At 36.3% G+C, this 14,370-nt stretch overlaps 1 protein-coding gene across 8 annotated transcripts in view; it reads left to right on the top strand.

The window, feature by feature from the left end:
* dnc (phosphodiesterase dunce) overlaps positions 1 to 14,370 on the top strand; it is a 474,861-nt gene that overhangs the window by 429,672 nt on the left and 30,819 nt on the right. For all 8 annotated transcript variants that reach the window (XM_065356110.1, XM_065356111.1, XM_065356107.1 and 5 more), the window contains one exon: positions 2,382 to 2,480. In XM_065356110.1, the coding sequence (XP_065212182.1) occupies positions 2,382 to 2,480 (99 nt within the window). The remainder of the gene's footprint in view (positions 1 to 2,381; positions 2,481 to 14,370) is intronic.

Below are 14,370 nucleotides of genomic sequence, written 5' to 3'. Positions count from 1 at the left end.
AAGCAAACTTGCCCAAAAAAAAGTTGGCCTTACTTACAAAATGGCGGCCATTTTGATTGACAGGTCAGCCGAAATCGCAGATTTTGCAGCGTTTTAACATAGGACTTGCACGAACTTTTTCAAACTTTACAAAGGTAAATCGAAAGATTATGCAAAAATTCATCACCTGTCCAAATTTCAAGCGCTAAAGTGCGTTTTTCGATTTTTGGTGAATTTTTGAAAATTCCATCTAGGCCAAAAAGGAGGGAAAACATCAAAATTTTACGAAATTGACCAAGAAAGCTGAAATTTGGGATATGCCATATTTTCGACATGCCAAATCGTTTTGAGCAGTTCTGGAGCCTCCAGCAGATTTTTGAAAATCGAAATTCCCACAAAATTCCATCAAATTGGAGTTGAAAAGCTAACATTTATTCTAAAAACTAATTTCAATACGCCACGAAGTACTGCAGGTGAATTTCAAGTCGTTTTGGAGCCTCCAACGACTTTTTGAAACTTTCTGAAACCTCCAGCAGATGTTTGAAACTTTGAATTTTCACAAAATTTCATCAAATGTAGATGGAAAGCTGAAATTTACTCTACACTCCAATTTTAACACTTTCTGAAGACTACTTCAGGTGGGTTAAAGTCATTTTAGATCCTCCAGCGACTTTTTTGGAAATTACTGGAGCCTCCAGTAGATTTTTGAAACTTGAAATTTCCCCAAAATTTCATCAAACTGAGATGGAGAGTCGAAATTCATTCTGCAAACCAATTTCAATACGCTACGAAGTTGACTGTTGGTGGATTTCAAGTCCTTTTGGAGCCTCCAGCGACTTTTTGAAAGGTTGTATGGTTTTTTTTTTTGGAAAATTGAAATTTCCTAAAAGTAGCTGGAAGCTTCAAAACCATTTGAATCCACTACGTAGTCATACATTAATGTTGGGGAAATTTCAAGTTTCAAAAATCTACTGGAGGCTCCAGTAATTTTCAAAAAAGTCGCTGGAGGCTCTAAAATGGCTCGAACCCACCTGAAGTCGTCTTCAGAAAGTGTTAAAATTGGAGTGTAGAGTAAATTTCAGCTTCCCATCTCAGTTTGATGAAATTTTGTGAAAATTTAAAGTTTCAAAAATCAGCTGCAGGCTCCAGTAATTTCCAAAAAAGTCGCTGGAGACTCTAAAATGACTTGAACACACCTGAAGTCGTCTTCAGAGTGTGTTAAAATTAGTTTGCAGAATAAATTTCGACTCTCTATCTCAGTTTGATGAAATTTTGGGGAAATTTCAAGTTTCAAAAATCTACTGGAGGCTCCAGGAATTTTCAAAAAAGTCGCTGGAGGCTCCAAAACGACTTGAAATTCACCTGCAGTACTTCGTAGCGTATTGAAATTAGTTTTTAGAATAAATTTCAGCTTTACAACTCCAATTTGATGGAATTTTGTGGGAATTCCGAGTTTCAAAAATCTTCTGGAGGCTCCAGAACTGCCCAAAACGGGTTGAAACCGTTTCCAATCGATTTGGCATGTCGAAAATAGGTTATATCTCAAATTTCAGCTTTCTTGGTCTATTTGGTAAGATTTTGATTTTTTCCCTCATTTTTGGCCTAAATTCGATTTTCAAAAATTGACCAAAAATCGAAAAACGCCATTTAGCACTTGAAATTTGGACAGGTGATAAATTTTTGGATAATCTTTCGATTTACCTTTGTAAAGTTTGAAAAATTTCGTGCAAGTCCTGTGCTGATTCGGCTGACCTGTCAATCAAAATGGCCGCCATTTTGTAAGTAAGGCTAACTTTTTTTCGGGCAAGTTTAACTCGGGTTTTTAAAAATTTTCAAACTGCTTAATCGCTGGGAGGGGGGATCGTTTATTGTCATATCAGGCTAGTTTTGGGTCTAGGTGTTCCGATTTTACTCGAGCATTTTTTTGCCAGCTCCTCAAATTTAGAAATGAAATAAAAAACAAATTAGTCATTTTCCCAAAAATACCCCAATATTTTTCAGAAGGGGGAGTCTCAAAATTTTTGTTCCGTGATTTAAAAATTTTATAAAAAGATAAAAGTGGGGCAATTTCTCGAATTTTCGATTTTTTTCACTACTTAGGAAAGCGTTTTAATTTTTTTTTCAATTCAAAATTTTCAGATATTTAGATCTTTTGCCCCAAATTTAATCACTAACAGGGAAAATTCTTGGATGTTTTTGGAAGAATTATTCAAGATTTGATCATCTTTAATGAGTTACAAATATGAAACAATTGGACATTTTCACACAAATTATTAAGCAGTTTTTTTTTTAATTTCCACTTCGTAGTACCATAAATGAGCAGTTTCCAGTTTCTGAATATTTCTATTCGTGATACCTACTTTTCAATTAATTATTATCTAATTATTATTGATTTCCAACAGACTTTGGCCGAAATCGATAGATGGGGTATCGATATATTTAGGATATCTGAATTATCGGATAACAAGCCATTGACAGCTGTCGCTTATACAGTCTTTCAAGTGAGTACAATACAAAATACCTACATAATTTTACTACACCTATGTACCTACGCGTATAAGAGTAAAAACAGAACGTTAAGTAACAGTTGTGACTTTGCGAATAAGTGAAACGCTATGTCTCTAATGAATGGGGTTATTTAGTATTCTGTAAATGCGTAAATAAGTAGTTGAATAGAGAGCATGTGGGACGTAGATGGTAGATTTAAAGCCAGTCTGCGAGCAATATTTAAGATTAAGCTGTCGAGCGTTGATAGTTTTCTGCGTTATTATCGGTAAAATGTTACTAAATATTGACTTTGCTAGGTTTTCTTCTCTTCTTCGCATCTTGTTAGAGTCTATCGATTGTATAAACGTATAACTTTACGCAAAGTTTCTCTAATGAAGGCGCGAGATTTGAAATGCGACGCATTGGAGTAGATCTGTGAAGGAAAAAATTTATTAGGTGTAAATGTAAAATGTAAAAATAGTACCTAACTAAATCAAAGTTTGGATTCAGGAGATACCTGACCACGATTAAAATTCAAAAGGATTCGGTTTTTGTCTCACACAAAGACGATGTCAATCTCGAAAAAATTTAATATCTCGTAGTGTTTCTTGCGAGTAGGTGCAACATGCAAAGAGTAGAGAGCAGAAACTTTGCGGATGACGCTGGCAGTATTTTTGAAAAAGTAATAAATTACGTTTCGATTTATACGATATTATTTTTCGAACTATTTACTACTGTTACCAGATATAGCAAATCGTACGCAAAATCGTGTGTACTATGTTAGTATATACAAATCGCAAACGAATATCATATATTGTTGGTGTAGTTACCTACTGTACGACCTCTAAGCACCTACACAGGGTCTCGATTGAGTAACTATTTGAACCGCGCGCTGTAAAACATACTCGTTAATAATAATCGCATCTTCGGTGTGATTTACGCGATTATATTGGTCGTATTTGGTGCTTAAATGCGGAACAGTCCATATAAATAGGAGTATTTTTAGTAATACATACATTATAAAGTATCTTTTCTCACGTATCAATTAACGTCGTGGATCTGAAAAGACGTGCAAAAATTTCGATGTCGATTACAAATAGGTACATGGTGAGGGATATTAATTCACGCCCAACACAGCTAAATATTAATATAGTAGTGGTGAAAGTTGGACGTTTCATTATGTAGAAGAGTTTTCAAAATGATCATTTATAATTCCCTGCTCAGTGGCCATTTTTTATTCCAAGAGCAAATACGAGTAATTGGGCTAGAAATAAAGAAAATGACGAAATAGGTACTGAAAATATCATTGAAACTCGAGGTGTCCAATTCGAAAAATCAAAAATAATCGATAGTATAATAGCTGAATTTTCTCACCCTCGAATCATGGTCGTGTAAAAAATTCGATAAAAAAGTGCCGAGTAAATAAAAACGTAATTTACTAATGGTCAACCCACCCTGTATACATTTTCATCTGTCTGAAAGTTTAAACTTGGCGGTAAAAAGTTTGAACGCTCTGCACCGACTGATCCGTCTTTGTAAACGTAAAATGAAAAACTGTTTCGCTTGTCAGGCTCGTCTTTTAAATCCTGCCACAATGAAACTGGGGCTTGTTCGTTGTTCCATTATAAAACTATCAAAAGCTCGGTGTGAATTTATCAAACGTTGCGCCGAAAAGCCCGAATCCCTTTTAATGAATTTATTCTCGAGTATGAATTCGGTGACAGCTTAATAAGTTCTTAGAAATGTGTACACGTCACCTTAACATTTCCTCTCGGTTTATTTTTTTGGTCTTTTCAAAAAGTGGAATTAAGTTGGTTCGGGATACTTAATACTTACTTGCGGGAGATGACGATGACGTCGTCGCCGTCGCGTCGTCGACATCGGCGCAGCGTCTCCAAATATAATGAGGTTTATCCAGTTTGACTTTGAACACTACTTCCGGATATGGAGAAACGACAGAGTATTTTATGCACGAGTACATACAATACTGATGTAACAGTTCTGGGATATTCCTTTTCAAATCGTCGAGCTTTTTCATTTTTGCACTTTGAAGTTGGCGATTTTTTTTTACTATCTTTTATAGGTAGGTGTAAGTATGAATATGGACCTCCTTCGTGAGAGGTGACCAATGACGTGAACCGCAGTTCTCAAAGTGCATTTGTAAGGGAAACAGGGGTACTCAAAGCTCTGAGGAAAATAAGAATATCGAATACAAGTTAAAGAGAGCTCAACTTGAAAGTTTCAGTGAGAAGAACAGGGGGTTTTTTAGTACCCATAGAGACATTTTTTAATAATTTGTTTAATTTTTGTTCATCAGAAATCAAGTAGAGAGAAACGATACGATTAGTACAGTCATTTTAAATTTTTTATTCGGACTAAATCCTACAAAAGGGTTTTTTGCGGGATACTGTAGTGGAAGGGGTCCTATTTAACATACTAAAAGTCCCACCCCGTACCCCGCGTGCGTCGCGTGCTAGAGCGTGAAAAGTGTCCCGCCGCGGCGTTTTTTGCGATTTTCTCGCGAGGGTTTGATTTTACGTCGAAAATGGCTTTATTTTTGTGTTCTACGTCAAATTTCCGATCTATTGATATATCAACTGCCCTTCTACCCCCAAGGGGGGTGGGGCCAGAACCATTCAAATGAGAGGGGTTTTCTAAAAAAAAACAAAAAAGCTATCGGCGCATATGGGGGATGAAATGGTCCCGGAGAGTGTTCGAGTTGATACCAGCATGGAAGGTGGGTACCATCGAGAAACTTCCGCGTGAAAAATTTCAGATCCACGCCCCCTCCCCTTTTTGGGGAGCCCCCTTTTTCTGAAATTTCAATAACACTTTTCTCAGCCCCATTTCAACCGATTTTGAAAATTTTTCAGTATGTTATGTATATCCTTAGTAAGTATCCCTACAAAAATTTTCAACCCCCTCCCCTCATATTTACCCCTCAAAATGGAGTTTTTTTATATTTTTTATGCCTATTAACAATCAATATTGCGAGGTAAAATTTTGGAAACACGTTTTTTGGATGTATTTTCGGCCCCCAAACATCATATACTGTTTTAGAAATTTTTGCTTTGGTGCGCCGTGGTGAAAAATTGGATGAATGTGTTTTAGGGGGGGTAGGGGGTGAAATGGGAATTTTGAAAAAAATAACTATTAACGAGTAGGGTGTCGTTTTCATATGATTCGATACCGCTGAGAACGAATATGACTTCAGATTTTCTGCTACACTCACCTGGCCCCCTCCAGAGCCCTCGCCCCCCTCAATTTTCACTATTTTGGAAATAAAGTTATTTTGATGAAATTGGTGTCGTTTTCATATGATTCGATATCACCGAGCACGAAGATGACTTCGAATTTTCTGCTACACTCTCCTAGCCCACTCCAGAGCCCCTCAGCCCCCTCAATTTTCATTATTTTGGAAATAAAGTCATTTTCATATTTTGATTATCTCGCGAAATAACGCGTTTTTCGACAAAGTTGTTATACAAAAAATGTTCTCATATAATTTCCTATAAGAATGGTTCTTATCATGTTTTTGAAAAAAACGCAATTTAATCTCCCAAAACTAGTGAGTGTGACCTTGAAAAACTTCACTCTGATGTAACTATTTTAAAGATAGTGAAAATTGAGGTCGGGCTGAGGGCTGTGGAGAGAGCAAGGTGAGTGCAGCAGAAAATGTGAAGCCATATTCGTGCTCAGATACATCGAATCATATGAAAACGACACCAAAATAACTTTATTTCCAAAATAGTGAAAATTGAGGGGGGCGAGGGCTCTGGAGGGGGCCAGGTGAGTGTAGCAGAAAATCTGAAGTCATATTCGTTCTCAGCGGTATCGAATCATATGAAAACGACACCCTACTCGTTAATAGTTATTTTTTTCAAAATTCCCATTTCACCCCCTACCCCCCCTAAAACACATTCATCCAATTTTTCACCACGGCGCACCAAAGCAAAAATTTCTAAAACAGTATATGATGTTTGGGGGCCGAAAATACATCCAAAAAACGTGTTTCCAAAATTTTACCTCGCAATATTGATTGTTAATAGGCATAAAAAATATAAAAAAACTCCATTTTGAGGGGTAAATATGAGGGGAGGGGGTTGAAAATTTTTGTAGGGATACTTACTAAGGATATACATAACATACTGAAAAATTTTCAAAATCGGTTGAAATGGGGCTGAGAAAAGTGTTATTGAAATTTCAGAAAAAGGGGGCTCCCCAAAAAGGGGAGGGGGCGTGGATCTGAAATTTTTCACGCGGAAGTTTCTCGATGGTACCCACCTTCCATGCTGGTATCAACTCGAACACTCTCCGGGACCATTTCATCCCCCATATGCGCCGATAGCTTTTTTGTTTTTTTTTAGAAAACCCCTCTCATTTGAATGGTTCTGGCCCCACCCCCCTTGGGGGTAGAAGGGCAGTTGATATATCAATAGATCGGAAATTTGACGTAGAACACAAAAATAAAGCCATTTTCGACGTAAAATCAAACCCTCGCGAGAAAATCGCAAAAAACGCCGCGGCGGGACACTTTTCACGCTCTAGCACGCGACGCACGCGGGGTACGGGGTGGGACTTTTAGTATGTTAAATAGGACCCCTTCCACTACAGTATCCCGCAAAAAAACCTTTTGTAGGAATTAGTCCGAATAAATCCTCTCATTTCATCTAAAATGACTGGACTAGATTTTTTAATTTTTTCAAAGTATTTCCAGCAGTGTCATTTGACTTTAAAATGTCACTGGCGCAAGCGAGTATGTGGAGGGGGGGGGGCAATTTGGAACATAAAATACTGAGAAATTGTCAGAATCTTATTTTATGGGTTCGAAATTGCTCATCTGCGAGAATAAACCATAAAGTTGGATTTGCAGGTAAAAATTCCGACAAGGTGACGCGATTTAGCGGCATTGTGGTGAAAATTGGACCCATTCCACTTGCAGTTGGATGTGGGCCTGAATTTGCAAAACCTATAGTGGAGATGGAAGGGGTTACAGTGACAGTGGTTGCAGTAGTTGAGGTCGTTGCACCGGGCGTCATTTTTTTGAAAATTTCCTGGTTTTGGCACCACTTTGTAGTTTTGGTACGAGGTTGCAGAGGGGAGAGTGAGATAGACCTTCTTATGCACCTATTTGGTAGCAAATTATATTGATTCGCGGCTGTGATGATATGTACCCCTGTCCCTGTGGTAGCTCACTGAAGAGCTGTACAGGCTTCTGCGTCGTGGCTAACTTAATGGCCATATACAGGCTGTGGTCCTATCTCTGTTGTGGCCAACTAAATGGCCGTACAGACTTCTGTGTAGTGGTCAACTGAATGGCCGAGCACAGGCTGCTTAATGCCTGTCTTCAGTGGTGACCAACTGAATGGTCGTACGGACTTCCTTGTAATGGCCAACTGAATGGCCAACAAGGGAGATGGAGTCGCAAAAGAAACGAGTACTTTAAACAGTGAAGTTTATTCCGCCAAGTTTCTAACATAGACTAGTTTCTAAGCTGGATACAGCTTATATACATATACAGTAAAAGCTCGTTATAACGCTCTTCAAGGGACCGGAGAAAAAGAGCGTTATAAGCCAAAGCGCGTTATAACCAAAAGTCTTGTTTTAACGCTGATTAGCGTTATACCGCGAATTCTCGTTTTAAAGTGAAAAAAGTGTTATAAAGAAAGTCAAAACAATGTACATATAGGTAAACTTGTAATTAATATTTCGAATTTAAATGCATATACACACGAACACGTATCTTTGAGTGGGAGACTACCCAGAAAAGTTTTGAGCTCGCTAGCGATTCAAGGAGATGATCAGAGGTCCTCAAAGTGTAGGGTCATTTTTGGAAGAAACGTATTTTTTTTTTTTTTTTTTTGCCATGTTATGGTAGTTTAACTCGTGCAGTCCTTCGGTCATCCTCCCTCAAAAGTTGCAATTTCAGCTAGATTTCAATTCTGGCGTTATTTTTTCGATTTGATTGAAGTTAGAGATGAGTGTCGATGTCGATTCGCGAATTCACGCAAAGTTTGTGATAAGACATTTTTATATTGTGAATATTTTTCAACTCAAATTTTCCATTCATTATTTTTCGCATAAAAACACATAAAAACTAGTCATTGAATGCCTTAAATCAACGAATTTGAACGATAATTGTCGAAATTGTGATAAGACATTTTTATATTGTGGATATTTTTCAATATTCAAATTTTCCATTCATCATTTTTCGCATAAAAACACGTAAAAAGTAGTCGTTGAATGCCTTAAATCAACAACATTGAACGATAATTTTCGAAATTTCATAGCGTTAAAACGCGATTTTTAGATGCTCAAGAGCGTTATATCACGATTAATTTTACATTGATTTAAATGGGGATGTCAAGGGACCAGAAGAAATCAGCGTTATAACGAAATCAGCATTATATCCGAAAGCGTTATAACGAGCTTTTACTGTATTCAAAAACCCTAGCTTGAAACCTTTTTGTGATAACGTTGTTTTGTAATGTAGATGGTTCAACCAACCAGCTTACAGAAAACTGTATGAGAAAAAAAGTTCAGTTTAGTGTGTTCTACCCTATGGTATTACATCGTGATACATATAGAAAAACAGAAAGTTCGAAATGCATATGTATCACTGTACCATATGAGGGTGGATGTGGAATGCGTCAGACTCGCAAGAACCGCTTTCAGATACCTGGAGTTCCATTAAGTCCAGTCAAACATAATACAAAGGCATCTCACATTGTCTGATGCGATCACACATACTAGGTACCCCTACAGTACAAACAGTGAAAACTTTCAACTTTTGCCAGTTTGTAGCCCATAGAAATGCTATTAGAAGATTTAGTAAAAATCAATGTTTCTAAAACATTTTCTTGACCTTTTTCGCCAGATTTTCGCAAATTTTAACCCCAGACCCACCCACTTGCTTTCTAGCATTTTTCATGCTAATTAGCCAGATATGATTCGGAAAATTCGCTAAATTCGAAAATTTGAAAAACAAAAACGTAGGTATGAAATTTATTAAATTGGCGAATGTATTTGGTCTAAAAATTGGCACTACTGCGACTCTAATACATTTCTCCAGTTTCAGGAATAATACATATCTTTCAATATTTTTGGAAGGGAGAGTTGTAAACAAAAATGTTGAATAGGTAATTTTGAACGTTCAAAAACGATTTTCCCATTTTCAAGTGATAGAACATTACAAGTGTTCTTGAATTTTGATGGTAATGTCTTTTGGTACTGGGCTATTTTTCCCAAAACAGATTGGATAGGGGTAGAGCGGAAAAATCACCCCGTTTTCAAAAATTCCCTTCTCTCTGAGGACCCCTATCCTATCTCTCTTCAAGGGGCAGCTCGGAAGCTGAAATTTTTTTCGAGTGCTTTAAACTCAAAATCAAGGTTTGCTTTGAATTTGATCGAAATTTTCCTCCATTTTTTTTCTCGCAATCCATATTGCCAGAATTGCAAGTACCTACATAATTATATTTTTGGTGCTTGTAGCTCATTGTTTTCCATACCATGTTGGTATTTCGATTTTTCACTTGTGTCCGCCACCCGTACGAATTAACCAAGTACATACGTGATTTTTTACACCGCATTGCCATCATAATGTATCTACTCGTATTTGCGCATACCCACACTTTATCATAGGTACTCGTTTCCTATATTTCCATCAACTGTAAACAGTGTTGTAGGTAGGTATTTGTATGTTCGTAGTGCAATGCACCCAGCACCCAGCTGTTGTAGTACCTCTAAAAAAATATACGTATATACTAACTCGAGTACCTATTTTTACATATGTGGCGCAAAGGTACCCTGAATTTGTTTCTACCCACATCGAGCTAACGTAGTCGAGTGAAATGCTGAACCGTGAAAAAGAAATGTATTAGATAAACTTTTGAATTAACGTCGCGTCGGCGGCGTCGCCTTGTTAGCTTTCAGACATGTAAACAATTAGGTAGGTACCTACAAATAAACGCGCATTTGCCATTCGCCATTGCCACTGAACTCGACGTACGGTACCTAATGTAAATGTAAAACGCAGGTACTCGTATACTCTGTATAAATACATGTGAGACGAGATGCTTACATTACTCTGTTTTTTGTACGTAGACGTACAGTACACCCATCAATACTCTTCGCTTCCCCTCGCCTCACCTTGTCATAAAACCACGCGTGTGGAAAAACTACGTATTAACCGCGTGTTTGAAAATCCAACAAAACACCAACTCGATACGATTACTAGAAAAGTACAAGTACCTCTACCTCTACCTACCTCATAATACGTATGTCGTGTTTTCCCTACCTATGGTACATCTACGAGTACTCTACTCGTACCTCATTCATTCAACTTGAAAATTTAGTAACGTTCAAAAGTTATAGTCGTTCTCGTTATATGTAGGTACCTAGGTAGAGGTACCTCGAGACAAACTCAACACTAGGCACTATTGGCTGGTACTATAGATAGGCAACGTCACGTCAGAGACAAATTCTGATTCAGCTTCATCATTTGCGTTTTAATCCTTTTTAAAACGTGAAACGTTCGTATATTAATGCAATTATCAATAACTTTCGTAGCATTCGATGTTTGAAATTCGAATACTGTACCTAGTCAACCAATTCGCAGGTATTGATTTACTAATCCACGAATGTGGGAATGTGGGCTGTGAAATGTAAATATAACACGAGTCTTGTACCATCTATTATCTCAAATTCGCGAAAAATTGAGAGATTCATTAGGACATATGCAACGTTTGTAATGATAATGAATTTCGGTATCTCGAGTGGCTATAAGAGAAGACCCACGGTTCCTACGTAATCCCTTTACTCAATTCGTGAGCTTAAACTTCATCCGAATTTGACCAGTTAGTAATAAAACGCGAATACGAGTAGGCCTAATAATTATAATCGAGCTTTTTTCTCATTCAACTTTATACCTATATTTGAACGATAGTCATTTGAAAGATGGAAATTGTTTCAAGAACGACAATTTCGGTCGTAAGCACGCAGTTTCAAAAGGTAGAAAAAGATGTTAGCATTTTTCGTTGATAAAAGGAGACATACGTTGGCACTACAAATTTCTCTGTGAAATAATCGGGCCTTTTTCGATCACTTCTTTTCTAAAGGCACGCCAATTTTCGAAAGTTGATAGTTTTTAATTTTTTCCAGCCCCCCCCCCCCCCAAACATCCAAAAATAATTATTTTCGCGTTTTTAAAAATCCTCATTTTGTTCCAGCGTCAATTTTTGGAAAATTTGTCGAGTGTCGATTTTTTTTTGGGGGGGGGGGGTGTCAAAAAGCGTCAATTTTTGGCAAAATAGTCGAGAAGTACCCATTTTTGCACAATTGTTGAAAAGTGTTAATTTTTTTTCAAAATTTTCAGAGTGTTCATTTTTGGTAAAATTGCAAAAAGGGACCAATTTTTGCGAGAATTGTGAAACAGTCCTGTTCTTGCCAAGATAGCTCAAAAAAATCCTGTTTTTGCTAAAATTGTCAAAAAATTCACGTTTTTTATGAAAATTATAAGAGAGTGTCAGTAGGTATGTAAATCTTGATTAGAATTGCAAAATAATTCAAAAATAAGTAAAAACGCATCGATTTTGGTAAAAATTACCAAAAGCAGGGCATACAATTTTATGAAATTTGACAAACTCCAGCAAAAATTGTATGAAACAAATTGAAATGCATTAAAATCTTTGCAAATTAACAAAAAAAGATGAAATTGCAGTAAACGTGATAAAATTGTGCGATATGAAAAAACAAATTAAATTATTGAAATCTCTGCCAAGATTAAGCGATCAAAATTTTCAGGAATATTGCAAAAAAAAAGCTGGTAAAATGGCTTGAAGACACGAATGGTTTGTTAAAATCATTGAAAATCACTAAAAAGTTACGAAACTTTGTTTAAATGCACATTTTAGTAAAAGTTGTAGAAATATCGGATTCGGACTCCCCCCTTACTTGATTCCTTCACTTTGGAAATATTATAGCCCAACTTTTCATCCACTTCGAGGTATTTAAAAATGAAGTCGAGTCTGATGGGAAAGCAAATGACTTGTGAGATGCGTAAAATTCCTGCTTGCATATGAAGATGAAAGAAGCACCACCGCCGGCGCGGCGTTGGCGCGAAATTCTCTCGGTCGAGTTTTTAAATTAATCTTTTCTCTATACATACTTACTTTAAATTGTTTGCTACAAGTTTTGAGCGGCGAGTCAACTTTTTGATTCAAGTTGCGCGCATACTGTATTTCGTAACGCTTTAAGGCATATAAGCCGGAAAGCGGTAGCGGTAAATCCCAGGCGTTTACAGGAAGTTTGAGGAAGGCGAGTGAAGAAAACAAAAAAATGAATAAAACATTGTCACGTATACGAGTATAGTTATAGGGAGAAGAAGAAAGAACGCTCGACACTGGCGATGGCGCGATATTGCATTAAATAAATAACGAAAATATGCCTTCTAAATCAATCATTCGGAGGGCGGGGGGAAGGTGGAGCTGGAGCATTTTCTCGCCTCGTCGCAAGTTGCGCCAAGTTTAATAAAAATATTTTCAAATTTACATTTTTCCCCATTCCCCCCTTTTTTTTGTCACCTCGCCTACCTCCACAGCGTGCAGCGTCTCGGTTATTTCAAGATGAGAATTTTTTACATTGGAAATGACCTTGACTAGAGTACACTTGAGTAGATATAAAATGTATTTCCTGGCACTGGAGTAAGAATTCTTACAATACTTTTTAAATTCAAAAGTATGTGGAAACTTATGTGAAAAATTTCACATAAACCTTCACATAGTTTTTCATTCAATCAAATGCAAAAATATTTACAAAACTTAGATATTGAAATGAAATGCAAAATTTTTTGCAATACTTAAACATTTCAAACAAATGCAAAAATTTCATCAAAACTTGAACATTTCAATGAAATGCAAAAATTTCATCACAACATTACCATTATACCACTAGTTAAAGAAAACATTATCACTTAATAAAGTGACAACACAAACATCAGCACCTTTATCATAGAAACTGATTCTTTTAACTAATGCACCCACCAGATGTGGAGGTTGTTATTGAAGAGAAATTTTTGCATTTGATTAAAACAAATTGACATTTTTTTTTTCTTTCTATTATAAAATAAATAATGAACACTATTGAAAAGAGCCACCTTGAATTAATAAAAGATTATGTAAATTGGTATGATGTTTCAAGTAATCAAAAACTATCAGAAGATTTCATAAGGGAATTCAAAGACAAAGTTGATTGGGAGGGAATTTCAGAATATCAAAAACTATCAGAAGATTTCATAAGGGAATTCAAAGACAAAGTAGATTGGGAAGAAATTTCAAGATATCAAGATCTATCTGAGTATTTCATAAGAGAATTCAAAGATCAAGTAAATTGGGAAAGGATTTCATGGCGTCAAAAACTATCAGAAAACTTTATAAGAGAATTCAAAGATGAAGTAGATTGGAGTGAAATTTCAGGAAATCAAGCACTATCAGAAAACTTTATAAGAGAGTTCAAAGATCAAGTAGATTGGCATTGGATTTCAAAACATCAAACACTATCAGAAAACTTTATAAGAGAATTCAAAGATCAAGTAAATTGGGGAATGATTTCAAAACATCAAACACTATCAGAAGATTTCATAAGGGAATTCAAAGACAAAGTAGATTGGGGAGGAATTTCATGGCATGAGATGCTATCTGAAGATTTCATGAGAGAATTCAAAGACAAAGTAGATTGGTATAGAATTTCAAGGTATCAATATTTATCAGGAAATTTCATAATAGAGTTCAAAGACAAAGTAAATTAGTGCGCAATTTCAGAAAATGAAAAACTACCAAAAGAACTTAAAGACATAGTAAATCGCAATATTTCAAAAGGCTTAATTGAACATATTTTATGTAACTTAGA

The sequence above is a fragment of the Planococcus citri genome, chromosome 3 (genome assembly GCF_950023065.1).
Source record: "Planococcus citri chromosome 3, ihPlaCitr1.1, whole genome shotgun sequence".
Classification (NCBI taxonomy): Eukaryota; Metazoa; Arthropoda; class Insecta; order Hemiptera; family Pseudococcidae; genus Planococcus; species Planococcus citri.
Note: the sequence above shows the minus strand (reverse complement) of the source record. Positions and strands in the feature narration are given on the sequence as shown.